Source organism: Cryptomeria japonica, chromosome 8 (genome assembly GCF_030272615.1).
Source record: "Cryptomeria japonica chromosome 8, Sugi_1.0, whole genome shotgun sequence".
Classification (NCBI taxonomy): Eukaryota; Viridiplantae; Streptophyta; class Pinopsida; order Cupressales; family Cupressaceae; genus Cryptomeria; species Cryptomeria japonica.
In genome coordinates this window covers 351,072,948-351,100,135 of record NC_081412.1, presented here as the reverse complement: position 1 = coordinate 351,100,135, position 27,188 = coordinate 351,072,948, and the positions used below count along the sequence as shown (strand labels likewise).

At 42.5% G+C, this 27,188-nt stretch overlaps 1 protein-coding gene across 3 annotated transcripts in view; it reads left to right on the top strand.

Moving 5' to 3' along the window:
- LOC131045349 (protein ANTHESIS POMOTING FACTOR 1) overlaps positions 1–27,188 on the top strand; it is a 216,675-nt gene that overhangs the window by 165,768 nt on the left and 23,719 nt on the right. For all 3 annotated transcript variants that reach the window (XM_057978936.2, XM_057978934.2, XM_057978935.2), the window contains one exon: positions 9,069–9,147. In XM_057978936.2, coding sequence (XP_057834919.1) covers positions 9,069–9,147 — 79 coding nt within the window. The remainder of the gene's footprint in view (positions 1–9,068; positions 9,148–27,188) is intronic.

The following is a 27,188-nucleotide window of genomic DNA, read 5'->3' as shown; positions in this document are numbered from 1 at the left end:
TTTCCTGGCTGTGGTGTCGGGCCCCATGTGTCCACCTGCAGGCCCTTCATGTGCTTCCCTTAAGATGCCCTGAATTTCCTCTTCTAGGATGCATCGCCGTAGGATCTGGTCGGGTCCCATTTTGTACAAGAGGCCATTAATGAGTTGGAATGTCTTGCTCCTCAGTACCAGTTTCCTTCTTTCTCCTGGTGGCATCTCCCTCGGAAACCGTGATGTCGACAAGTATTCCCCTACGCTTGCGTACCAGGTGGGGAGGACCGCGATGTGAAATAAGTGAGTGTTTGGAAAATCTTCATTCACTCCTTTGGCTGGTTCTCCTGACTGGATTCTCGATAGCTTGTCAGCTATCACATGGCTCTTCCCGGGTCTTACGATAATGTTGAATGTAAATTCCTGCAGCAATAGCAGCCATCGGCTGATTCGTCTTTGGATAATTGGCTTGTTTACCAGGTACATTAACGCTTGGTGGTCCACATAAAATATGAACGGGGTGGCCAGCAAGTAATGTCGGAATTTCTGGACGGAGTACACGATCCCGAGGGCTTCCCTTTCTGTGGTGCTATAATTTTTCTCTGCCTTCGACAGGAGTCTGCTTGCAAAGTAGACCGGGTGATCTAGCCCGTGATCGCCAACCTGCGCCAGTGTGGCCCCTATGGCAAAATTGGATGCGTCAACGTGTACGTGGAACTCTTTGTCCCAGTTAGGATATGTTAGGATTGGCGTACCCACCAACCGTGACTTCAGTTCTTGGAAGGCCTCTTCCTGAGCCGTCCCCCATGTGTACGGTTCACCTTTCCTTGTCAGCTTGTCCAGAGGGCAGGATACTCGAGCAAAATTTTTGATAAATCGGCTGTAATACCCTATGTGTCCTAGGAAGGATTTGACTCCCGTGACATCTGTCGGTGCCTCCATTTCCACTATCACCCGAATCTTGTCTGGGTCAGTCTTGAGTCCAGCCTTACACACTATGTGTCCTAACAACTTCCCTTGAGGCACCATAAATCTGCATTTTTTGGGATTGAGTGCTAGGCGGGCTCGCCTGCATCTCTCCATGCATTCGCCAAGTGCGGCCAAATGTGTATCTTGGTTACTGTAGATGGACCAGTCGTCAAGGAACGCCCTGAAGTTCCCTACTGACATCTTTTCAAATAAGTGAAGGATTATCCATTGAAATGTCACTGGCGCGTTGCATAATCCAAATGACATTCGATTATACGCGTACACGCCATCCTCCACTATGAAGGTGGTTTTTAATTTGTCCTCTTCGGCAATAGATATCTGGTTATACCCAGAAAGTCCATCCATAAATGAATAAATTTCATGACTGGCCACTTCCTCCAAGATGCTATCCGTAAATGGTATTAGAAACGGGTCTTTTATGGTGACCGCGTTAAGGCATCTGAAATCCACGCAGATTTGGATCTGGTTTGCCTCCTTTTTAAGGGATATCACTATGGGCGACACCCACTCGCTGGTCTGCACTTTAAAAATAATCCCGGATTCGAGCATACGTTCAATTTCATCATTCACTCTCGCCGCATAGTTTTTATTCATTTTGTACGGCCCCAGGTACAAGTGAAATTTGGTGTACGCACAGTTCTGGCGGTACCCCTTTGAGGTCCTTATATGTCCAAGCGAATACATCCTTGTATTCCATGAATATTTTAAACGCGGCGACTTTCAGGACTGGGTTCTTGTCGTCGCCAACCAGGATGTTCCTTGGCTCTGCTTCCGTGCCAAGGTTTGTAGGTTTTACGGACTCTTCGTACCGGATTGGTTTCGTCATGTCAAACCTGTGCGCTGGTACTTCGTTGACAGGGGCGACCCCTTCGGTGTATTCCCCATACGTTGGCGGAAATTCGTTCTCGTCCGGCTCCTCGTCAACTTGCATTATGTTGCATCCATACAGCAGCTCGTAGTCCTCCATTTGCCAGTGGAAGAGCCCATTAAGGGAATCAGTCTCGTCCTTGGAACATCCTTGGATTCCCAGGACGCCTTCCTCGTTCGGTTCCCTTCTGTACTTTCCTCTGTCAACTCCGCTGTCGCCGTCTGATTCTGATTCTGACGCGAGTTCTTCACTCACAAGTTGTGTTTTCAGGTTGATAATAAATTTTTGCCCGGCTTTCTACATTGGCAACGTGTTACGCTTCCAGTTGTGATTCACTCTGGCTGCCACCAACCACCCTCTGCCAAGAATGGCGTTGTATCCTTTCGTTGCGAGTGGAATCACCATGAAGTCGAGGACAAATGGTTGTGTCCAGATGGTCACTTGTTGCACCATGAGCGTTCCAAGGGGTTTGATACCATGTTGATCCGCTCCCAGTAAGTTGAAGGTTGACGGCCATAGTGTCGGCTTGCCAAGCTGCTTCCAGGTTTCTTCCGGCAGCACATTCACTCCGGACCCGCTGTCGACAATGGTGTCAGTCAAAATGGTGCCAAGTATTCCCATTTCTACCACTGCCGGGTGCCGGCCACTGTATAGTGTCAGAACCAATGGGTCTGTAGGTGTTCCGCCGGAAACATCCGTATTCTGGGTCGCCTGATTGTGCGGAGTTACTTGCACCGTACGTAGGAGCGCCGTGCGTAATTGCAGCATCGTTTCCAGGAGGTCCTTCATCTTCACAGGTACTTCAATCTGCAGCATTTGCTTCAGGATATTTTCCTTGGCCTCAGAGCGAAAAGTACTTGCCGCTTCCTGGGTGTTCCCTTGTGCCAACATTTCCTTCGCTACTTCAGCCTTCGCCTCCAGCGCCAGCTGCTTCTTCGTGCGGGGGTCCGGGTATGTGTCCTTCTTTGCCTGTGACCGTGTGATTGCCAATACCCATTCATTCGTCCTGTTAATGTTGAGCAGGTTCACTCCAGACTTTGGACAAGTTCCATCATCGTGGTCTCCAGGCCCACACCATTTACATAGTTTTTGTGGAGTTTCTTCTGAGGTGCATTCCCTGGCAAAGTGGCCCCATTGATTGCAGGCTCGGCACTGGATCATTGGCCGTCCCTTTGCATCATATTGGATCCATCCCGTTTTGCTTCCCGTCGGTTGTTATCTTCGTATTGTTGAAGGATCTGTTGGCGTCGCTCCTCCTGGGCAATCTCCTCCAGGCGAGCCTGTTGTGCCAACGATGCCTGTGCAAGCAACTGGGGAAGATGGTTGGTCAACCGATTTACCACCGAGCTCACCTCCAACGTTGTCCACACGACACTTGGTGGGATTTCCTCCTCCGTCGCCTCTCGTCGGACGTAGGTTTGGATGGCTACCTGGAGCAAAATTGAAAATTCTCTCGTTGCGGTGTCTTCTCCTGTGTAAAGTTCTGTTCGCGCGTCGTCGGGCTCTGGGTTTATTTCACCAACAGGTAGGCCCATCGTGTTCGTACGCCATTCGCGTCTTCCATTCCCGAGTACGGCTAGGCAACGATGCCAAATGTTTGCCCTCTCGGGTGAATAACTTAGAGCATAAAGTACGTAATGCAGAATAAGAACGCCATCGATATCAGACAAGTATCAGATATGTTATTCCATTCATAATTCGTGTGTTGCAAGTTACATTCTGAAGTGTATAAAGATACCGAGGGGGTGCGAGCACTAACCGTCGCACCGCAACTACCACCCCTCGGTTGCCAACTAACCAAAACAATTACACATAATTAACTAGTCCTATTCCCCTGTACAATAATGTGGCTAACAGAGTTCTTCCCATTTTCATGAAAATGACTTTCCCGGATTTTTCTTTTTCTATCCATTCATGTTCCCCATATCCGTACTTTCCATTTCCGTCATTTTTCGCAAGTGAAAATCTCATTTTTCGTCCATTTCTCCATTTGCGAATTTACAAGTGTACTTGTATTCGGGTTTTAAACCCCGATTGCATGTATGTCCTTTCCAACTTGTATACTTGCGAAAATTCTCCCAAGATCTGAAATTGGTCAAAGTCAAGATTTTCCCATTTCTACATATTTCCCCTCTTCCCCTCACAAAATCGTAAAGTTCAAGAATCAAAGTTTTACCCATTTGGAGAAGGAAGAATGATATTTGCAGCTGACTATGATGTTGCCTTAACTCTTTTAAGTCTTCATCACAGTATCCCACGTTCAGAATCAATGTCAGATTTGTCGGCATCTCCAACTCCAAAGAAGATGAAATACAAATATGACAAATACCAGAACGAGGTTGCACCTTCCCAGGTTTTTTCTCCTTTGGATCGCATCAGAGACACAGAAATAGGGCACGTTGATATGTCAAAATTCGTCAAAAGGGTAGAAGATCCATAGGATAATAACTTGCAGTGGCTGTTGGACAGCCATATTCACTATGCATCATCTTTCCCGGTGGCTGCCCTAGAACCTGAGTTCGTTCTTGCATGTGCCCATCATTTTGACAAAGAGTCAAGAGTCATCAAAAATGATGATGGCGAAGCTATAATCCGTCTTGATGTAGATATGATCGAGAAGGTTTTCAGAATACCTCCTGCACCTGTTTATATGGAAATCTCCAAAGAAAGTGCAGCGGAGTATTATGTGAAGAGGGAAAAAGATTGCAAGCGACACATCAATAGGTGGATCCAAGAGCCACGAGCCTCCTTCTCCAGGTGGGTGAAGTTGTACTGCTGCGATTTCAAATGGGAGATTGGAGACACCATAACCCTCCTCAGCAGGATGATGGGCCTTGAGCATTCCAATGTCTTTGAGCCATGGATGTACTAGTTTATCATGTTCATACGGCACTCTCATCACATTTCATGGGGAGAAGTTATCAGCGATGCCTTGTGCGAACAACTTGCAGCAGTTCCTACCACCATGACCTTCTTCATGAATTCATAGTTGGTATACTTAGCAGCATTACTTAGACACTTTCCAGGTCTTTCTACCAAGGGTGATCGCTCACTTATACCAGTTTGGGAATATTACGACTAGTTGCCATTGAGACCCAGCAGATTGCATTTCAGAAGAGTCCAAGATGCATTCTTCGGATATTTCATGTGCCGGTTTGATAGAAATCTCAGGAACAAGAGAGTATCAGATGAGACATGGGATAAGGTGTGCGAGTATGGATGTTTGTTTTTGCAGTTTCCCACCGTCACCTATATGAGGATCGGATGCTATGATGATCGGATGCTATGATGGTCCGCCATACATGCTTCCCAGATACCCAACTGATAAGATCATTCTTATGGAGTTGGAAAGACAGATCATGGCTGTTCACACTTTTCAGTCTGCTAAGCACAAGGTTGGAATGGGGATCTCTACCACAAACCCATTGAAAACTGGCCGGTACTCCCTTGTCACATCTGTGAAGGCTAAGGCCATGGAGACTGAATTGCAGGAAATCAAGCTCAAAAGGTTTAAACCTAGAGCTGATTTTGATTATAGGGGTATGAAGGAGAATATCAAGAAATCTTTTTTGCATATTCATCGCATTGAAGACATTTGGGTAGATCTCCGCACAGAAGCCGAAGTTCTGAAGATGGATTACTGTAGGCTCATTGTTGAGCAAATTGTTGATTTGAACTTGGTGGATATCCCACAAGGGATGATTGATGACGGGCATATACTTGATCTTGAATACACTTTACGAAGGGTTGAGGAAGCTCCACTTCTTTGATCCAATGGTCGCACAAAGAGTGCATATCCATCCTTGATAGATTCCAACCTATCTTGGCCAACACCAACTCATGGATAGATTCCAACCTATCTTGGCCAACACCAACTCATGGCTGAGAAGTAATGCTATTAGACTTATAAAAATCAAGGTTGGTAAAGAAGATGATTCTACAGGGCCTCTTGGACGGAAATCTGAGATTCAGATTGACAACAAGGAGGGTGCTTCATCTTCGGGCACAAGGATCAAGTTGCGTGTCAGTTGTGCAGTAGTGCTTCCTCCTGAGGAGACGACTGTTCGTGGGAAGGAAAAATCACGATTCCATGTACAGGTAATTGATTTGGATAATCCAGAAGATGGGCAGCAATCTGATGATGCTCCCAAATCTCCAGTTTCTGACTCACCTCATGAGATCATTCCACCAGTTTCTATTGATACGCCTCTTTCTCCTCCTGATTTGCTTGTGGAAGAGTCTCCTCATAATGCAATTCCCATTTCAGCATACGAGCCATCTCTTGATCATCAACAAGAGAGTGTGTTGAAAGTTCCTGAGAATATTCCTACTCGCATTCAGTTATCAGAAATTGATACTTCTATTTCTGGTTTTGAAGAATTCATGAGGCAATCTTCATGCCCGTTAGTAATTGAGCAAACCGTGGTCGCTGTCTAAACAGATATTCCTCCCAGGATGACCACGGTGATTCAAACAGAAACTGCTTCTCCTTTGCCTACGGCTATGACTAGAGGGGAGTTGATGACTTTGCCTCCATGGCTTAGTTCTTCACCTTGAAAAGGAAGAAGCAAGAAATCTCACTTGATGCCTTTGATTACTAGCAACTCAAACAGTCCAGATCCAAAGTTGCTAAGAAGGCCAAGACTATCTCCAGAGTAACTGTTGACAGTAACAAGATGAAGGTAGCTGAAATTGTGGAACCTATTGCAGATAGGCCACTTGATGAAATGTTAGCTCTTAATTATAAGGTTACAAGGATAGAGTTGGGCAAGTAAACAAATGAGGTCATTAAACATGATACTCAGTTTTCTGTTGCTTCACAGGTGCAAAGGTGTGATGACCTTCTAGCAAAGAAAGACAATCTAGAAGAGGAAAACCGACAAGTTATGGCAGCCGTTCATAAAATTACAAAACCTGCTGCTGAAGGGAGTAACTCCATAGGTTTTTCTGGTTCCCAAGAATCAATTCGTGGAGTGGAAAGGGCTGCTCAGAAAGTACAAGCACTGGATTCCTGGGTTGATCAACTTCATGATCAATGTGTACAGGTAATGAAAGACATTTTTCAGATAATGTCTAAGTTGGAGACTATTGAGGAGAAACTGGATCAAACTTCTAATACTTTCAAAAAGAATCTGGAAAGTGTTAAAAAAGTTTGACAATCTGGCGTACCATGCCCCAACAACAGCTGAGTGTTCTACAGGAGCACGCCATCATCTCTTCCAACGTCATGTACTTGGAATTTGAAGAATTCCTGGAAAACAAGACCCTTGTTCTTAAATCCCTCATTGAGGAGACCGGTGATGCAAGGAGATTCCGAGGTGAAGTTTTTCGAGATATTGTCTCGCATTGTGAAAGGGCCTCTTGCAACATAGTAAGTCAGGATGCAGAGCTGATTCCAGAAGAAGAAGTTTTTGCTGATTTACAGATGAAGATTCATAATGAATGGAGGAGCGAACAATTCTCGGCAGCTTCAATTGAAGCATTGATGAAACACCAAGCCTTTCTGCATGAAATCCAGTCTATCCTGGATAAAAACAATTCTGTGCTTCTCCGCTGTCACGACACTATTGTGATGACTATGGTTGTTGCCAAGAACACCCATGAACCGAATCCTGATGAACTACAAGCGAGCATCCAGAAATTTCAAGGATTTGTGTCTTCACAAAATGCAACTTAAGTGTTTTTCAACACTTAGTTGAATTTTGCCTCTTTTGTAATCTTTAGTTGTAATTTAGTTTTGACAAGTTACATGTAAAAGTATTTCTTGTAAAAAGCAAGTTACACATTACTTGCACTTTTGTAATTACATGTAAGGCAACTAGAAGTTGTGTCCGATTAGGACTGTAGTTGGAATAAGTCTTAGTCAGTTGGAGTAACTCTTAGTTAGTTAATGAAGTCTCAGTTATTTATTGAATGAGTCTTGGTGGTTGAGAGAATCTCTCAAGTTAGTTAGGATCCTCCCACCTTTTTCTCATGGCTCCTCTTCTATAAATACTTGAGGGGTCTATTGTAATTTTTATCTTTTGGAAAGCAAGCAAAAACTCTGTCAAATTTACAGCAAGAAGTCTTTGAGCTTATGTATGTGAATTGAAGGTTTTGAAGAATAATAAAGAAGGATTACTCAAGTTTTGAGTCTTTGAGCTACATGTTTGAGTTTGAATCTTTTTATTTCTTCTATGCAAAGCGTTTCTAAAGGAGCTTAGTCCAATCTGATTTGAAGTCTTTGAGCTGCAAGTAGAGAAGATTAATTAAAATAGGAAAATCTCTAGAAGGAGCAACAAGTCTTTGAGCTTGCGTCTATTCTTGAGGAAAAACTACTATTTGATAAGAAATAGCAGCAAGTCTTTGAGCTTGCATTAGTTCTTGTTTTTGTGTTGAAAGAATAGATTATTCCAGTCTTTGAGCTGTTGTCTTTTATTCATTGTAAAATTTAGTATAGCAAAGGGTAGATAGGACTTCCAATAGTCAAGTCTTTGAGCTTGATATTGCTGTCCCGTCCCGAAGGAAGTGACGGACCTCTTTGCGCTTTTAGGAAACTTCATTTCCTTTCTCTCATTTCACTTGAAAGTGGTTACTGCCGTTCATATTCAGTTGCTATCCTTTTCTGTGAAGAGAAAAGGATATTGTCTTTCTTGAAAAAAGAAGAAAGATTGCTGTCCCATCCTATTTTATTTTCAAAGTTGTAGTTAGATAGGGGGAGCCTTCCCTTAATTAGGAAAGTTTTTACTCGTGTGCTGTGGTTGAAACCACAATTTTGTATATTTCCCCAAGTGTACAAAATTTTCAACCAACAATTTGATTGCCAAAAATTCCTAGTGCTAAGTAGGATTGCATTGTCGGGTAGCCCCATATTTAGTGTTCTCACATCTTGATGTGTTTTGAGGTCAATCTAGTGTTTGGAAAATCACCCTTATCAGATATAAAAACTGAAACTACCCTTTTATATTCCAGAATCCAAATTACTATTGCCTTGAAAAAGAATGTCTTCCATATCATTTGTTTCCAAAAATCAGGCATAAATGATTTATAATTGTTTGGTAAGTTTCGTTTTTAGTTGAATGGTATGTGTATTTTTCATTGCATTATTTTCTCAAATCGTTTATTTATTTTCAACAAATATGTATCTGACTCTATATGGCATTCAATAATTTACAATTATTTGATATACAAGTTAAATTGCTCTTTATTTTCTTAGTACATACAATTAACTTGCATTATCTTTGGTGATCTTAATCAACAGCGTTGTGGATTTGGCTTGGAAGCTTTTCCTGATAATATTGAGGCATGCTTTAGTCCGGATGGCCAGTTTGTACTCTCAGGTTAGTTTTGGTAGTGTTTCAGTGACTTGGAATTAAAGTTTGTTGAGCAAAATTGCAAATTCAGTAATGGAATGCACCACGTCCTTATGCAAAATGACTGTAGATAGTAAATAATTACAAGTACAGAAATGCTCCGATTTTGTAGATTATTTTATATTCATCCTATTGTTGCTTGTCATTGTAATCATAACTTTGGGACTTTTTTTTTTTCCTTTTGTTTGTTGAAGAGTATTTCTTACTTTTTGAGTTTTAATGTTCATTTTTATATTCCTTGGTACTGTGACTTGGTGTGCATTGAATTCCAATTGACCTAGTTTGGTCATTTTTGGATGTTGATATAATTTCTCTTCTTCTTTCCTCACTCCTTCCTCCCATTTCCTCTCCATTTGTTCGTCTTCTCATCTGATTGTCCTTTCATCTACTTTGATTGCCCCTCCACCCACTCCAATTTCCCTTCCATCCATCCTTTCATTCACTCCCGTTATCCCCCTCCTTCCCACCTTCCCTCATCCCTTGCCTATGCTTCCTCCCTTTGTTACTTCTAACTTTCCTTCTCTCCTTTCCTCCTTCCTCCCTTCTTATTTTTCTCTCTCCCTTTTGCATTTCTTTTATCACTTCTTTGCTCCTTCTAGTCTTATGCTCTTTCCTTCTTTCCTTCTTGCCCCCCTCTCACCTGCCTTTGAACTCTCCCTCCTTGCCTTCTTTCCTTCTTAACTTCCTTCCCACTCGCTTTCTCATCTTCCTTCCCTTCTTCCTTCCTGTTGATGTGTGTTTTACGCACATACGAACACAAAATAAAATACCAAAGTATTTTACCCTCTCTTGAACAAAATCACCTCAGATGCTAAACATCTGATCAACTAAGACGATTCCAAGTTTTCTACGGCTAGTTCTTGACATGTGGGTAACTCAATGGCTTGATGTGATATGCTGTTTTCACTTGGGGACTTACGTAATTGTTCAAACTTGGGGATCTTTTCATGGATCTGGAATTGGAATAGGTTATGCCGATGACTTCGGATTTTGCAATTTATCTTTTGTTCTAATCTAACAAGGATTTTTTAAAAATGGACAAAAGGAATAGGGTTTAGGAATTCTATTCTAACCTAGAATGCGGCAATGAACAAATTCAATGGAATCCTACTAGGTAAGGTCTCACCATCAAAGATCAATTTGACATGAGCTTAGTGCAATCATCTAAGGTAAATTTCATAGATGTTCAAATTATCACTATCAAACATTGATACCATCAAGGCAATGCATACCAATGGATGTGCAACAATTGAAGTTAAGTTCAATGTTAAATTCCAGTTGACCACACAAGGCAAACTTACAATCAACAAGAAGCTAGTGGTATGGATTAAATGGATTCCACACAAATGCATTCAATAATTCTTTCGTTCAATCTAAAATGCTTGAAAAAAATTCTAATCTAAAAATTCTAATCTAACTTGGAGGCAATGAGAACCACAAATGCATACAACACTTAAGCAAAATCACCAAACTTCAATGATTGTATTCAAATCTGCAGCATATAGGTGACAATTCTCAAAATTCTCTCCCTTACAAATGAGAGCAAATGGGGTATATATATGGTCTCAAAAGAAATGAATGGGCAAGATTCATTTAGAATCGAGGGCCAAGATCATGCCAACACAACCCTAAAATTGCCCTAATTAGGGTTTACATCAAAAAAGGAATCACCAACATGTGGTCCAATGGAATGAGGCCTAATCATCAAGTAGGGAATCTTCTAGAAGATTCCGGCTTGCATTCCTCTCTCTAACAGCATATTCCAAGAATCTAGCCAAAACTGAATCTAACTCCTGTAAATGTATTGTAATTTCCAATTTAATGGACAAGTTATATGCAGGATGGTGTATTTTAAATTTGATATTATGCCTATGACACTAATATTGCTATCTTTCTTTTACTGCAGGTAAGGAGGATGAACATGTATCGATTTCAATGTCATCTCCTTTGATTGGAATGATGTATAAATAGTAGGGTGGCCACGATCAAGTGGCACCTTGATCGGACATGTCTTTTAGACATGTCCGACCAAGATGTCACATGGTCGTGACCCCTACTAACAACAACCAATCCATAACTAATCGGTGCTTCAAACATACCTGATAATGAATCGGTATCCTTAATGATAACAACACTTATAACATGCTCGATAATGAATCTGTATCATTGCTGATGATAGTAGTGCTTAATCATATCCGATCGGTATCATATGTTAATGATAATAGTGCTTAAACATATCCGATCATGAATCGGTGTCATTTGTTAATTGTTATAGATATAAAACATACCCGATTATGATCGGTATCAAAGCATATGGATTAATATAACATAAACAATAACAATAGTTGTTAGCATTATATGCTATCGGGTTAATACCCCGATAGCATTTTAGATTGACGCTTAACATAGTTAAGCAGGTCGTCAATCTGATCCAATATCAATATCATAATTGTGACCAATGTTATAGTCTGATAAACATAAAGCATGAATGAGTAAACAGAATATAGGAGATTACTGAGTTAGGAGAGTCTTATCTTGCAGAGGCTACTAATGCATTAACACTCCCTCTTAGCTTTTGGAAGATAAGGTAACCTACATCACATTTCTTTTTCAAAATGTCAGTCTCCAAGAATATATATCATCTATACATATAATATGAAGTACCATCAGAACATAGGATACAAACATAAAACATTAGTCTAAGTATGTGACATAGGGTACCACCCAACTATGTGATATAATAGATTCATCATTTTATTATGACAAGATATCACCTAAACACGTGATATCAGTATTGCCTAAACACGCAATAATGAGGATAAACATATGAGGATGGTTAAATTCTCATCTTATCCATGTTGTGATATGTGCACAAACATTTTATTCAAATGTTTTATCAAAACAACATCATGGCACATCCATGACATACCAGAGATCCAACATGATAACTGGTTTGAGAATCATAAGATCATCACCTTATGATGTCTGCATACAAGTGTTCATAATCTGAGAGATCGTCACCTTTTAGATATGAACACGGGGTAAAACCCAGTATGTCTCAACATGACAAAAGAAGTTAAATTTTCAACATCTTATTTACAAAGCAGATTATCTTTCTATCATACCTAAACCCTTTCTGAAGTGATCAACCTTCACTCTGGAAAGTGGTTTGGTCAGAATATCTGCAGTCTGATCTCCTGTACTAACATATTCTAATTTGATCACATTTTTGTCTACCATGTCTCGTACATAATGGTATGGGATCTCAATATGTTTGGATCTATCATGGAACATTGGATTCACTGAAATTTTTATGTAACTTTGATTGTCGCAATGGATGATAGTAGGTTTCATCGGATTGCCAAACAATCCCACAAGCAACTTTCTAAGCCACACTGCTTGTCGGGCAGCCATGGAGGCTGCAATGTATTCGGCCTCGGTGGAACTTTGCGCTACAAAAGACTGCTTTCTGCTGATCCAGGATATCATGACTGATCCCAAATTGAAGCAGCACCCAAAGGTGCTTTTCCGATCAGTCACACTTCCAGCCCAATCTGAATCTGAGAATCCGTGTAGATTAAGATGAATTTTCTTATACTTGAGATCAAGGTTTAAGGTGCCTTGTAAATATCTCATAATGTGTTTTACTGCTACCAGGTGTATCTCCTTTGGCTCACACATAAACTGACTCAAGGCATTCACTGCATAGCAGATATCTGGTCTTGTATTTACCAGATACATAAGAGACCCAATCATTTGCCTGTATAGAGTGGGGTCAGTAGAAGGTGATTCTGCTGCTGCTTCTTTAAGTTTATGAAGATTGGTTTCCATTGGAGCGGTCATAGGTTTGTAGTTAAGCATTCCAAATCTCTTTAGGATGTCTAATGTATACTTGCCTTGGTTTAGAACAATGTTGTTAGGATTCTGCCATACTTCCAACCCTAGGAAATAATGAAGGAATCCCAAGTCCTTCATATCAAATTCTTTGGATAGCTCTTTCTTGCATTGATCTATAAGGTGATCTTCTCCTGTGATTAATAAATCATCAACATATAAAATCATTATTAGCATATCACCTTTATTCTGTTTGTAGTAGAGATTAGGATCTGCATCATTTTTAGAGAAGCCTAGTTTTGATAGATATGTGTCAATTCTTTCATACCAGGCCCTGGGAGCTTGTTTGAGCCCATATAGAGCTTTCTTGAGTCTGCACACATGAGATTCTGCATGATGGATCTCAAACCTTTCAGGTTGCTCTAGGTATACTTCTTCAGATATCTCTCCATTAAGAAAAGCTGTCTTTACATCCATTTGATGTACCTTCCATCCCTTTGCTGCTGCAATGGCTAGTATAGCCCTTACTGAGGTATATCTGGCTACAGGAGCAAATGTTTCTTCATAGTCTATCCCTTCCTTTTGAGAAAAACCTCTGGCTACAAATCTTGCCTTATATTTTTCAATGCTGCCATCTGCTGCATGTTTGATCTTGAAGAGCCATTTAGAAGAGACAACAGACTTCTTAGTTGTCCTAGGAACAATTTCCCATACATCATTTTTTATTATGGATTGATACTCTTCAAACATAGCATCCTTCCATACTTGATGTTTAAGGGCATTTGTTACATTGTCAGGTTCGTTTTTAGATAGGTCATTCATAAGAGCAACATAGCTAGTAAATTTATTAGGTCTTTTGCTTTCTCTGAAGGTTCCAGAAGGAGCAGCAAACCTCTGAGCTTCTTCTACTGTTTTGGTGGCCCATAGTGGTCTTTTCTTGAGATTTCTAGGTGTGTTTTCATTTTCATTTTCAGTTTCATCTAGATTCTCCCTCTAAAACTCAGGGGCAGGATTTTCATCTAAGTTAGAGGTAGGTACATAGATTTCAGGTTCTATGAAGTTCTGAGCTCTTTTGAAAGCCAGGTCTTCTTCAAATATTACATCCCTACTTAGTTCAATATTTCTTTGACCAGGTACATAGATTCTGTAGGCTTTGGAGGGTTCACTATATTCTACAAGCAATCGTCTCTTTCCAGAAGGTTCTAGTTTTAGTCTCTTTTCTTTAGGTATATGGATATAGACAGGACATCCAAATATCCTAAGGTGGCTAATATCAGGCTTAATCTTAGTGAATACTTCCTCAGGAGTTTTGTCCTCAAGATGGGAGTGAGGGCACCTGTTCTGTATATATACAGCAGTGCTGGAAGCTTCAGCCCAGAGATTAGTGTTAAGGTTTTGATCTAGGGTCATGGCTTTGGCAGCTTCAACTATAGTCCTATTTTTCCTTTCCGCTACCCCATTTTGTTGGGGGTTATAAGGTATAGTAAGCTCCCTCTTAATCCCATTATCTCTACAAAATTCTTTAAATGAATCTGATGTGTTTTCTCCCCCATTGTCAGTTCTTAGGGTTTTAACTTTGTTTCCTGAGTGGTTTTCAGTTAGTGATTTAAATTCTTTAAACCTAGAGAGGATCTCTTCTGATTCTTTACTTTTCAGAAAGTAGATCCAAGTCTTCCTAGAGTAGTCATCAACAAATATTACATAATAAAAGAATCCCCCTAGAGAGGATACGGACATAGGTCCGCATACATGAGAATGAACTAATTCTAGAATTTTGCTAGTTTTCCTAGTACTATTTTGGAATGTACCTTTGGTATTCTTACCTAGGGCACATCCTTTGCATGCCCCTGAATGATCTTGCTTTAATTTGGGTAGACCTGTGACAAGGTTTCCCATTGAAGATAAAGCCCTAAAATTCAAATGGCCTAATCTTCTATGCCAAACTTCATTTGCATTAGTGGCTTCATGGATTAGGGCTAGATTGGTTTCCGTGCACAACTCATACAAATAGCCCTGTCTCTGTCCAATGGTCTTTGCCTTCTTGATGGAGGAGTTCCTTGGCCAGGCCAATACTTTGTTGTCCATGAATGTCACTTGGTATCCTTTATCTTCCAGTGCCGATATAGAAACTAGATTTCTTTTGATGCTGGGGACATATAGTACTCCTTCAAGCCGTAAGGTTATGCCTATCTTCAATATGATGGTGCAGGTTCCTACTCCTCTGATTGGATATGTGGAGTCATCTCCGATGGTTACGTCCTCATCACTCTCCTCTGTCATGGAACCAAGTACTTCTCTAAACCCAGTGATGTGCCTGGATGAACCACTGTCAATCACCCATGAGTTGATTTTGTTAGAAGCTTGACTTGTGAGTGCTGAGTAGAATACGTATTTCTCGGAGTCGTCTTCCCCTTTAGTCTTCCTTGCTTTGACAAATGTAGCGTGTTTCTTGGTTCTTTTCAGGCATTTTGCAACGAAGTGTCCAAACTGATCACATCTGTAACATTGAATGTGAGATAAGTCCTTCTTTGAAGTGTTCTTGCCTTGACGACCTTTTCTCTTTCTAAACTGCCTTTTCTTGTTTTGCTTGGTGGAGTTGGTGTTTAGAACTTGCAGGTCTTCATCTATATTCTTGTGTTTCATTCCCATTTTGTTCAATCTTGATTCCTCTTGGAGACAGTCATCCCTTAATCTTTCAAATTTGGGATATTTGGACCTTGCACTGATGCCTTGGACGAATGTGCTCCATCCACTAGGCAACCCATCTAAAGCAATGAGTGTTAGCTCTTTGCTTTGGATCTCGTAGTCCAGAGTTGCAAGTTCATCTTTTAGAACTGATATCTGCATAAAGTAGGCGTTGATTGTCTCCCCTTTGTTCATGGTGATATGATTTATTTTTCGTTTTAATGCTAGAGTTCGACTTGCATTTGATATCTTAAATGTGCTTTCAAGAGCTTTGAACATTTTATAGGCCGTCTGATGTTTTCTTATGATGGGCGTTATGTTGTTTCTCACCCCATCAACTATTATTTTTATTGCCTTTTCATTTCCCTCAATCCATGCTGTTTTGTCAGATTCATTTTCGGGTTGATCATTTTTAGTTTGAACAAACGAATCCACTTTGTTCTCCTTTAAGATCATTTGAATTCTGAATTTCCAGGCTGAAAAATCATCGCCACCTCCGAGTCTGTCTTCGAATCTGATAGCACTGGCCATTTGAAGAAATGTGATGTAGTATATAACCTTGTTCTTAAATTTGTTTCACGAAATTAAATAGCCTCAAGTTCGATCAACTTGGCTCTGATACCATGTAAATGTATTGTAATTTCCAATTTAATGGACAAGTTATATGCAGGACAAGTTCGATCAACTTGGCTCTGATACCATGTAAATGTACCTGTGTTTGGCGAAGATTTTTTTTTATCGGGCCATCGTGAGGTGTCTTCGCCCACCAATTCCTGCAGTCTATTCCATTAAGACCCTCGAACACAATATTGTCCGCTGTTACCTCTTCCTTGTCGTTTGTCGATTGGGTTTTTGGAACGATGCTTCCTGCTTTTCTGACTGCTGCTCATCCCGAGGCTGCCTACAATATGCACACCAGATGGCAAAACTCGCTCGCTTGTGTCTGCACTTGATTCTGAAGTTCTTCGCCCTCCCTATAACTTGTCTTCTAACGACTGCAATCGTTTTCTCCAATCCGCCTTATTCCTGTTTGTGTCCATTGATTCCCGATTAATTCTCTTAATCTGCTTTTATAGAGTTTTTAACCTTCTTGCACGTGCTGCGCCCTTCCTTCCAAATGTCACCGTACGGTGTACGGCTGTGGCATGCGGTGTACTATCTTGTACTGTGGCGTGCAGTGTATTGTTTGCAATTTCTTTTTCTCCTTCCGTACGGTTGGGCGGGGTCTACAAATTTTTCTTTTCTTTTTGTTTTTTGGTGTTGCGGGGTATATATGGCGTGTGGGGCTCCACCGCACGGTGGCCCCGCGGTGCCACTGCATGGTGGGCACGCCATGCCACCGCACGGTGGATGCGTGGCCCCACCATACGGTGAGTGCCACGTACGGTCTCCGTCATACGGTGCACTTTTTTTAAAAAAAAAATTTTAAATTTTTTTTTTTTTCGGGCCGTACGAACTTGTACGACCGTATGAATTTTTTTTTTTAATTGTGATTTCTTCGGGAGGGTTCGGGATCGGTCGCCCGTCTCTGTTCGTGATACTGTTTTAATTTCGACCCATTGACGGCATTTGGTATCTCCTTCCCGTCGAGCGTCCACAACTTAATCGCCCCGTTGGCATTGACCTCGCGTACCTTGAAGGGGCCTAGCCATCGTACTTTAAATTTTCTGGGCTTGACTTTGTTCCTCCCATTGAATTTCAACACTAATTGCCTCGGAGTAAACTTCATTCGCTGAAGATGCTTGTCATGCCAGACCTTCCGTCTTTGTTGGGCTGCCTTTGTGGCCCATTGTGCCATCATTCTTTTTTTGTCCAGCTTGCTTAAGGCATACAACCGCTCTCGGAGACTCTCCATGTCGCCTAGTCTGTTGTCAATGGCGATCCGAAGACTCAGCACCATGAATTCCACTGGCACCACCGCTTCCTGCCCGAACATTAACTGGAAGGGGGTCTGTCCTGTGGTGACCTTATACGTCGTCTGATACGCCCACAGTACCGATGGTAAGCGTTCCTCCCAATCTTCCTTCTCCACTCCACAAGACTTGTAAATCACAGAGACGATTATTTTGTTTGTCGCCTCGGCTTGCCTGTTCGCCCAAGGATAGTAGGGGCTTGATAAGGAGTGGAATATCTTGAACTCCGTCGTGAGCAACCGGATTATATGATTGACAAAATGTCCTCCCCGATCAGTTGTCAATTGGATTGGAATCCCGTACCGTGTAATGATTTGCTTGTAGATAAACCTTGCCGTACTGACGGCCGAATTGTCTGGCAGAGCCCGTGCCTCGACCCACTTGGTCAAGTATTCTGTGGCCACCACGATGTATCTGCACCGTCGGCTCGACTTTCCTTCAAAGGTTTGATGAAATCCAGCCCCCATCGTTCAAACAGTTCCTAGGCATTGGACGGGTTGAGGGGCATAAAATCCCTCTTCAGTGGCCTCCCCGCCCGTTGGCACGTGTCATAACTCGTCACCCACTCCCGGGCGTCATTGTGCAGTGTCGGCCACCATAGCCCTGCCAATAGAACTTTCCTGGCCGTGGTGTCGGGCCCCATGTGCCCTCCTGCCGGGCCTTCATGTGCTTCCCGTAAAACACCTTGAATTTCTTCCTCCAGGACACATCGCCGTAGGACCTGGTTAGGTCCCATTTTATACGAAAGGCCATTAATGAGTTGAAACGTCTTACTCCTTAGTACGAGATTCCTTCGCTCCTTTGGTGGCATCTCTTTAGGGAATTGTGATGTCGACAGATATTCCCCGATGCTTGTGTACTAGGCAGGAAGAACGGCAATGCGAAATAAGTGGGCGTCCGGGAAGTATTCATTTACTCCTTCCGCCGGTTCCCCTGACTTGATTCTAGATAGCTGGTCGGCTATCACATGACTTTTCCCAGGTCGTACAATAATGTTGAATGTAAACTCCTGCAGCAGCCATCGGTTGATTCGCTCTTGAATGATTGGCTTATTCACCAGGTACATTAATGCCTGTTGGTCCACAAAATGTGATCGGCTTGGCCAGTAAGTAATGTCTAAGCTTCTGGATGGAGTACACTATCCCCAGGGCTTCCCTCTCTGTCGTACTATAGTTTTTTTCCACCTTTGACAGGAGTCTGCTCGTGAAGTACACCGGGTGATCTAGCCCGTGATCGCCAACCTGCGCCAATGTGGCCCCTATGGCAAAATTTGATGCGTCGATGTGTACATGGAACTCTTTGTCCCAATTCGGATATGTCAGGATTGGCACACCTACCAATCGTGACTTTAGTTCTTGGAAGACTTCTTCCTGAGCCGTCCCCCATGCGTATCGTTCACCTCTCCTCGTCAGCTTGTCCAGAGGGCAGGATACTTGAGCAAAATTTTTGATAAACCGCCTGTAATACCCTATGTGTCATAGGAAGGATTTGACTCCCGTAACATCTATCGGTGCCTCCATTTCCACTATCACCCGAATCTTGTTCGGGTCAGTCCTGAGTCCAGCCTTACACACTATGTGTTCTAACAGCTTCCCTTGAGGCACCATGAATTTGCATTTTTTGGGATTGAGTGCTAGGCGGGCTCGCCTGCATCTCTCCATGCATTCGCCAAGTGCGGCCAGATGTGCATCCTGGTTACTGTAGATGGACCAGTCGTCAAGGAACACCCTGAAGTTCCCTATTGACATCTTGTCAAATATGTGAAGGATTATCCGTTGGAATGTCGTTGGCGCGTTGTATAACCCGAACAACATTCGGTTATACACGTACACGCCATCTTCCCCTACGAAGGTCGTTTTTAATTTGTCCTCTTCGGCAATGGATATCTGGTTATACCCAGAAAATCCATCCATAAATGAATAAATTTCATGACCGGCCACTTCCTCCAAGATTCTATCCGTAAATGGTATTGGAAACAGGTCCTTTATGGTGACCGTGTTAAGGCATCTGAAATCCACACAAATTCGGATCTGGTTTGCCTACTTTTTAAGGGATATCACTATGGGCGACACCCACTCGCTGGTCTGCACTTCAAAAATAATCCCGGCTTCGAGCATACGTTCGATTTCATCATTCACTCTTGCAACATAGTTTTTATTCATTCTGTATGGCCTCTTCCGTACAGGTACGACCCCAAGTACAAGTGAAATTTGGTGTACACACAGTTTTGGCGGCACCCGTTTGAGGTCCTTGTACGTCCAGGCGAATACATCCTTGTATTCCATGAATATTTTAAACGCGGCTGCTTTCAAGACTGGATTCCAGTCGTCGCCAACCAGGATGTTCTTTGACTCTGCTTCTGTGCCGAGGTTTGTAGGTTTTATGGACTCTTCGTACCGGATTGGTTTCGTCATATCAAACCTATGTGTTGGTGGCTCGCTGACAGGAGCATCCCCTTCCGTGTATTCCCCGTACGTTGGCGGAAATTCATTTTCGTCCGGCTCCTTGTCAACCTGCAACATGTTGCACCCATATAGCAACTCGCAGTCTTCCATTTGCCAGTGGAAGAGCCCATTAAGGGAATCTGTCTCATCTTCCGAACATCCTTGGATTCCCAAGGCGCCTTCCTCATCCAGTTCCCTTCCGTACTTTCCTTCGTCAACTCCGCCCTCGCCGTCCGATTTCGATTCTCACGCGAGTTCTTCACTCACGAGTTGTGTTTTTAGGTCGATAATAAATTTTCACCCGACTTTCTCCATGGACAGCGTGTTACGCTTCCAGTTGTGATTCGCTCTGGCCGCCACCAACCACCCTCTGCCAAGAATGGCGTTGTATCCTTTCGTTGCGAGCGGAATCACCACGAAGTCGAGGACAAATGGTTGTGTCCCAATGGTCACTTGTTGCGCCATGAGCGTTCCAAGAGGTTTGATACCATGTTGATCCGCTCCCAGTAAGTTGAAGGTTGACCACCACAGTGTTGGCTTGCCAAGCTTCTTCTAGGTTTCTTTCGGAAGCACATTCACTCCCGACCCACCATCGATAATGGTGTCAGTCAAAATGGTGCCAAGTATTCCCATTTCTACCACCGTCGGGTGCCGACCACTATATAGTGTCAGGACCAATGGTTCTGTTGGTGTTACGCCAGGAACATCCGTATTCCGGGTCACCCGACTCTGTGGAGTTACTTGCACCGTACGTAGGAGTGTCGTACATAATTGCGGCATCGTTTCCAGGAGGTCCTTCATCTTCACAGGTACTTCAATCTATAGCATTTGATTAAAGATATTTTCCTCAGCCTCAGAGCGGGAAGTACTTGCCGCTTCCTGAGTGTTCCCTTGTGCCAACATTTCCTTCGCCACTTCAGCCTTTGCCTCCAACGCCCGTTGCTTCTCTGTGCGAGGGTCCGTGTATGTGGCCTTCTTTGCCTGTGATCGTGTGATTGCCAATACCCGTTCCTCTGTCCTGTCAATGTTGAGCAGGTTCACTCCAGACTTTGGGCAAGTTCCATCATCGTGGTCTCCAGGCCCACACCATTTGCATAGTTTTTGTGGAGTTTCTTCTGAGGTGCATTCCCTGGCAAAGTGGCCCCATTGAATGTAGGCTCGGCACTGGATCATTGGTCGTCCCTTCGCATCATATTGGATCCGGCTCTTATTATTATTGTTATTATTGGTCTTCCCCCCTCGCCAGTTGTTCCGGTTTCCGCCAGATGATGCATTATTGTTGGCGGTTTGTGAAGTTCCGGCGGCCGGCTACTCTTGCGTGAAGAGAACTTGTTGGCTCCTGGTTTTCATATTGTAGGGACATTCCTTTGTCAAATGTCCGACAATCTGACAAATGTCACAGAAAGCCTTCTTGGGGCAGGACCCCTTGGTGTGTTCATCACTCCTACAGTTCGTACACCACACGTCATTTTCTTCAGTCTTACTTGTACTCCCCTTCATGGCTTTAAATTCTTTTAGCATTCATTCCATATCCTTTTGGAGCGCGTGCACCTTTTTACTCGATTCGCCACTGTTGCTGCTTTCCCTGTCAGAGTCTTCGTCGTCGTCGGATGAGGATTTATTACTTTTCTTCTTCTTTGACGTTTTGTGTTCGCTCTCGAGGTCCATCGCCCTATTATAGGCATCGTCATATGACGTCGGGGGTACAATTTTCATCTTCTTCCGTAGGGAGGACTTCAACCCTTCAACGAACCATCATTTCTTCAATCCATCTGCGGGTTGGCTCTCCATTTTACCTAGCAATTCTTTCAGCCTTCGGCTGTATGCCCATACTGTCTCCTTGGTACCTTGTTTGGTACTGTATATCTCGGCTGCGATTTCATTGTCATCACGGAGCAACCGAAACTCCTCCTTGAATTCCTTCTTTAGATTGGCCCACGTGGCCACTTTTTGCTTGTCAACATCGGAGTACCAATCTATGGCAACTCCGCGTAATGTGGCTGGGAACTGCTGTACCCAGTCATCTTGGTCCGTCACTCCGTTGGCGGGCCAAATAGTTTCACATGTGCGGCAGTGTCGTACGGGGTCTTCCTTGCCGTCCCCTGTGAACTTTGGCAATTTCTGTTTACTTGCCATCCCACCACTAGGTCTCGCTCCTCTGATGGCTGATGCCTTGTGTGCTTGTACCTGGTGATCCTCCGCCTCCGCCTCCTGCACCTGACCCTCCACTCGTGGGTCCTCTGGAGAAGGTTGCTGACCCCGAACTGAACAAATTGCCTCCCGTACGGTACCCTTGTGTTCCCTCGGCACCTTCGGCCGTACCGTCACCTTTGGTCGTCTCCCTCTGGTTGGTTGTCTCCCTCTGGTTGTCCTCCGAAATGGACAACTTCTTTAGTAGGTCTCTGGTAGCGTCGATCAGGTTTAGATTTCGTCTTGTTTGTTCCACCAACTCTTCATGACTTCTTATCCTATGGTGGTATTCTGGCGAACTGTAGAGTTCTCCTTCGGCACCGTCCGTGACTTCTTCTAGGTTCCCTTCGGGCAACCCTATAACAGTGTAGAGAGTGTAATTCTCTCCGTCTATCTTTGCCTCCGCAACCTCCGTGACACCTCCTGGGTTCCCTTCGAGCAACCCCTCGGCCGGTCGTCCGTCGGCAAGCTGCCTTAGCCTACGCCTTCGTTCTATCTGTTGTCTGAGATTCAACGCTCTTTGTGCCACTTCCCATTCGTCACTTTGTATCTTTTTATTTTTGTCTTTATTTAGTATATTGGGCATAAATTATTTCCGTACACAGCAAGCACACACCATGTACACAAACAAAAAAAACTTTTATTACTTCATCCCTCGTACATAATGTATGTCACTGACATACTCATTACAATGGGGGTTTCTTATTTATTCTCTCTGACCGTCAGAGTTCATGTATTGCGCTCATCTTCTTGGCGCTCCCTAAATTCCCGTAGAATTTGCTGCCGTCGGTTCTCTCGGTAGATGTCTTCCCTTCGGTTCTAGAGAGCCAAAAATCCTTGTGCCAAAAGGTTAGGCAGTTCGCTCATCAACCGATTCACAATGGGGCTTACTCCGAGCGAACTACACACAGCATCTTCTGAGACATCTTCGGTGGTGGCTTCCCTTCGTACGTGTGTTTCGATTGCCGCCTATAGGATGCAGGAGAAATCCTTCGTGAGTGTCTTTTCCCCCTCGAACAATTCTTTAGGTTCTCTGTCAGGGTCACTCATTCCTTCTAGTAATGGTTGTCCCATTATCTGTGTGCCATGTAGTACGTCCTCTTCCCCGTTCCTCCCAGGTTTTTACTTAGGCAACGGCGCCAAACGTTTTCCCCGTAGGGTGTCAGGTTAAGACATTGCATAAATGACAGAAGTACACAGAATATATGGAACTCACAAGTGTTTTATTGATTCATAATAAGCCAGTACATACAATGATAGCAATATGTTCCACTACAATAGCACGTCCAAAGAATGGAAACAGATACAATATAAAGGAGTCTGGTCAGTTACCCGGTGCCAACTGCCGACAATCGACGGGTTAACTGCCGATGCTAACACAATTTACCTTAATGCTTAATTACCCGACAACAACTTTCCTCATCTGTATGAATCCTTACATCGTTGATTGTTCTTTGATCTTCTTCAAGGAAGGACTCCTCAATGCAAAGATAGCATCATTATCTTCTTCCTTACTGCTTGTTCATCCATGAGATTAGCCCAGTAATCTTCAATGTCAACCTTATGTATGAATCTTTCTCCCTTGATCCTTTCAACATTTTTATGGAGATCAAATCTATCCTCTTCTCTTGTAAGTTCTAAGGCGGTAAAATGCAAGCTCATCAATCACTGAATTAGCTGCAGCGGCAGTGCGGCACACCTCCAAAGTCTTTCCTATTGCAATAGGGAAAGTTATCCCTGTTCTGTGCTTCTCCTTGTGGATGAAATCAAATTCCAGAAGTTATCTCACCACCTCAAGTAGGATTATTCTATCTGTTGGATACCTAGGAAGTTTGTAAGATCCAGATCTAAATCCCTAAATCTGTAGGTATGTGAAGGTGGGAAACTGTATGTACCACGATCCATATTTCTTTATCAGCTTCGTTGCTGCCTTGGACAACCGTTTGTGGATCCTACCTTGTAACATTCTTGTAATATACATGGTGAAAGCATCGTTCACCCTCATGTAGTCTTCAATTTTATGCATATGAAGTTGTGGATAACATTCATAACTTCTGTATTGTCCTGGTCCATTCCCAATTTTGCCTTTGCATATCAATCCCTTGTATGTAACAAATCTTGCAAGTAGGTACACAAGGTAGGAAGTCATGCCGAATGACCTAGTCTTCTCCACATTCCTCAACTGAAAATCCAGATTGTCACTTATAATCTTGGCCCAATTGACCACTGTTCCTCTTGTACAATCTTGGATAAAATAAAACATCCATCCTTCAAACAAGGCACCTTGAGGCATCCCCATCACTCGGTTGAGTAGGAATATTAGGTCACTGTATTCATCCTTGAAATCTGTACACATAAGTCTTTTAGGTGCCTTGGAATGGTGAGGCTTGGCTTAATTATCCATTCCTTATTCACAATTGTCATGCATGCATACGCCTTCATTTTATACTTGGCTTCATACTCATCCTTGGTTTTTTCTTTCATATCTGCACTCGTGGGAATCCCAAATACTTCCGCAATTGCATCTTCAACGAGGCAAACAAGGGTTGCCCCTTTGGGTAATCGGATCATCCTGGAAATTGGGTCATAATGCCTTGCACACTCCGAAACAAGTTCACTGCTTTGTATGAATTGAATAAACCTGGTGGTGTGGTATATGCCACTCTTCATGATATTGGCGGAAAGGGGAGAGGGAAGCTGATTCTTCATTCCAAACATCCTCTATCGTATCCGCTCCATATTCAGGAACTCCATGTTTGTATTTGTGATCTTCTTCCATCGGGGGGATAATTGGGAATCCAAATAGAATTCCTCTTTAACTATCTTCAATTGATCTTTCCTCGCACCGATTCCAAGTTTAGACATGGTACCTATAGGAAACTCGAAGTCTATATAAAAACCCATAAAAACCCATCTAAATAACCTATTTTCAGAATTGTATAAGTTCTGTTTTCTTATGATTTAGACAAATTTAGGAACTAAAATCATGAATTTTATCTATATTCATCATGAATCCTGAAAATAGAATGGAAATTTGAGAAGAAAAAGGTTTAAAACCCTCATAAAATCCTTAGTTTTAGACTTGTATAAGGTCTGATTTCAAAACAAAGTCTGAAGACACATTTGATATACTCAGAAAAATGTCAAAAATGGTGTCCAGAAGTATACCACAGGTCAAATTTCACTTGGAAAAGGTGAGAAAAAGTTCTGATTTTCACATTTAAATGTTTGAAGACACCCTTCCAAGGTCAACAATGGCTGCCCAAAGTCTGAATACAACCTGCAACTATCATAAATCAGTCATTTGGAAGAGGTTGCAGCCATGTAAAACACTTGCATTTGATGTATTTTACCTTCCCAAAGTCAAAATTGTCAAAGCTGGGTGCATGTAGAGGGCTAGAAATGAAAATCTAAGTCTGAAGACAACGTGCAAATGGAGTTTCAGACTTACACCAGCAATGTTGTACTCAGAAAATGCCCTAAAATCACTCCCAAAAGACCCCCAAATAAAATCAGCCAAGGCTGGAGATGTAAAACAGGTCTGAAAATGCATGTTTCAGTCAAGGATCAACAACAATGGTAAATAGAATCACCCACAGCAGCACCCAGCCATGGCGTCTAACTCAGAGTTCCCCAGCAATGGTGGCACAACTGTCCAAAAAGGATCCTCCAAATGCAAAGTCCCAGCAACACACAAAGTCATTGTCTCCCAATAATGGCGCCAAACATGGAAATTGCTCAAATTGCCAAGAATGGTGGCTTAACCAGCCACCCAAATCGCTGTAACTTCCCTCTTCAATGGAGCGCCAAGGTGTAATTAGGAAAAATCACCCTCCAATCTTCAACTCGTGTCCAATGGACACTTAGACAAAATCGCCTAGCTTGAAGCTCTCCAATCTGCCACATCAGCCACTTAAATTATTATTATAATGCTTGCAGGCCCCTTTTAAACTTTTTTTTCACCTCAACAGTTCACCACACAAGCAATGTGGGATAAAAATTTGCCTTTTATACTTGCTTGGGAAAATCGATTTGCCTTAAGAAAATATTTTATTCATTAAATGATCATTGCAAATCGTTAAATAATTTTTGTTAATCCTTAAATAATTGTTTAAAAACTATTAAATTCCAACCACGTTTGCATTTAAAATCGCTCATCTTCATCAAACTTGGCCAATTGGGGAAATTCGCCCAATGTCTGGATAAAAATCCACATTAAAATCATCATAAGTCATCACAATTGCCTCTTGGGGAAAATTGACCCCCATTTGGATACATACAATCACTTCATTTTTCTCATTAAGTCAAAAATCCACCTTTTGGGGAAAATCGATTCCCATCTAGATAACTATCCACATCAATTTTGATCATAATACATATCTGGGGAAATTCGCCACCCATCAGGACAATCATCTGCACTAAATTCCTTCAAATTTGCACATAGGTTGACTTGGGGAAAATCGACCTCCATCAGGATAGTCAATTTCATCTGCATAAAACTTCATACTTCATTCCTGGGGAGAAACGTGGGTCATCAGGAATCAGGATAATTTTCAACACTTAGACAAAATTTGGGCCCCCTGGTGGAAAAATGTGGACCATCTAGACAGTTGGGGAAAAATGCTCCTCATCAGGATTTTGATTGGGGGAAAATCAGGGGTCGTCGGAAATTTGCTTAAAAACTTGGGGAAAAACGTCCCCTATTAGGATAATTGGCCCTTAGACCTTAAATTAATGGATTTCCATCGGGAATTTGATAATTTCCACACTCAAAAACACCTAGACATGTCAAATTTCATCACTATGCATTGGGAGTTAGCCAAATTTATCAAAATTTGAGCGAGAAAATAGGGATTTCATCAGGATAAAGTGCAATTTTGACCTGAATTACCTGCTAGGAGCAAGAAAATAACCCCTAAAGGACCTCTTGACTCTTAGGCAC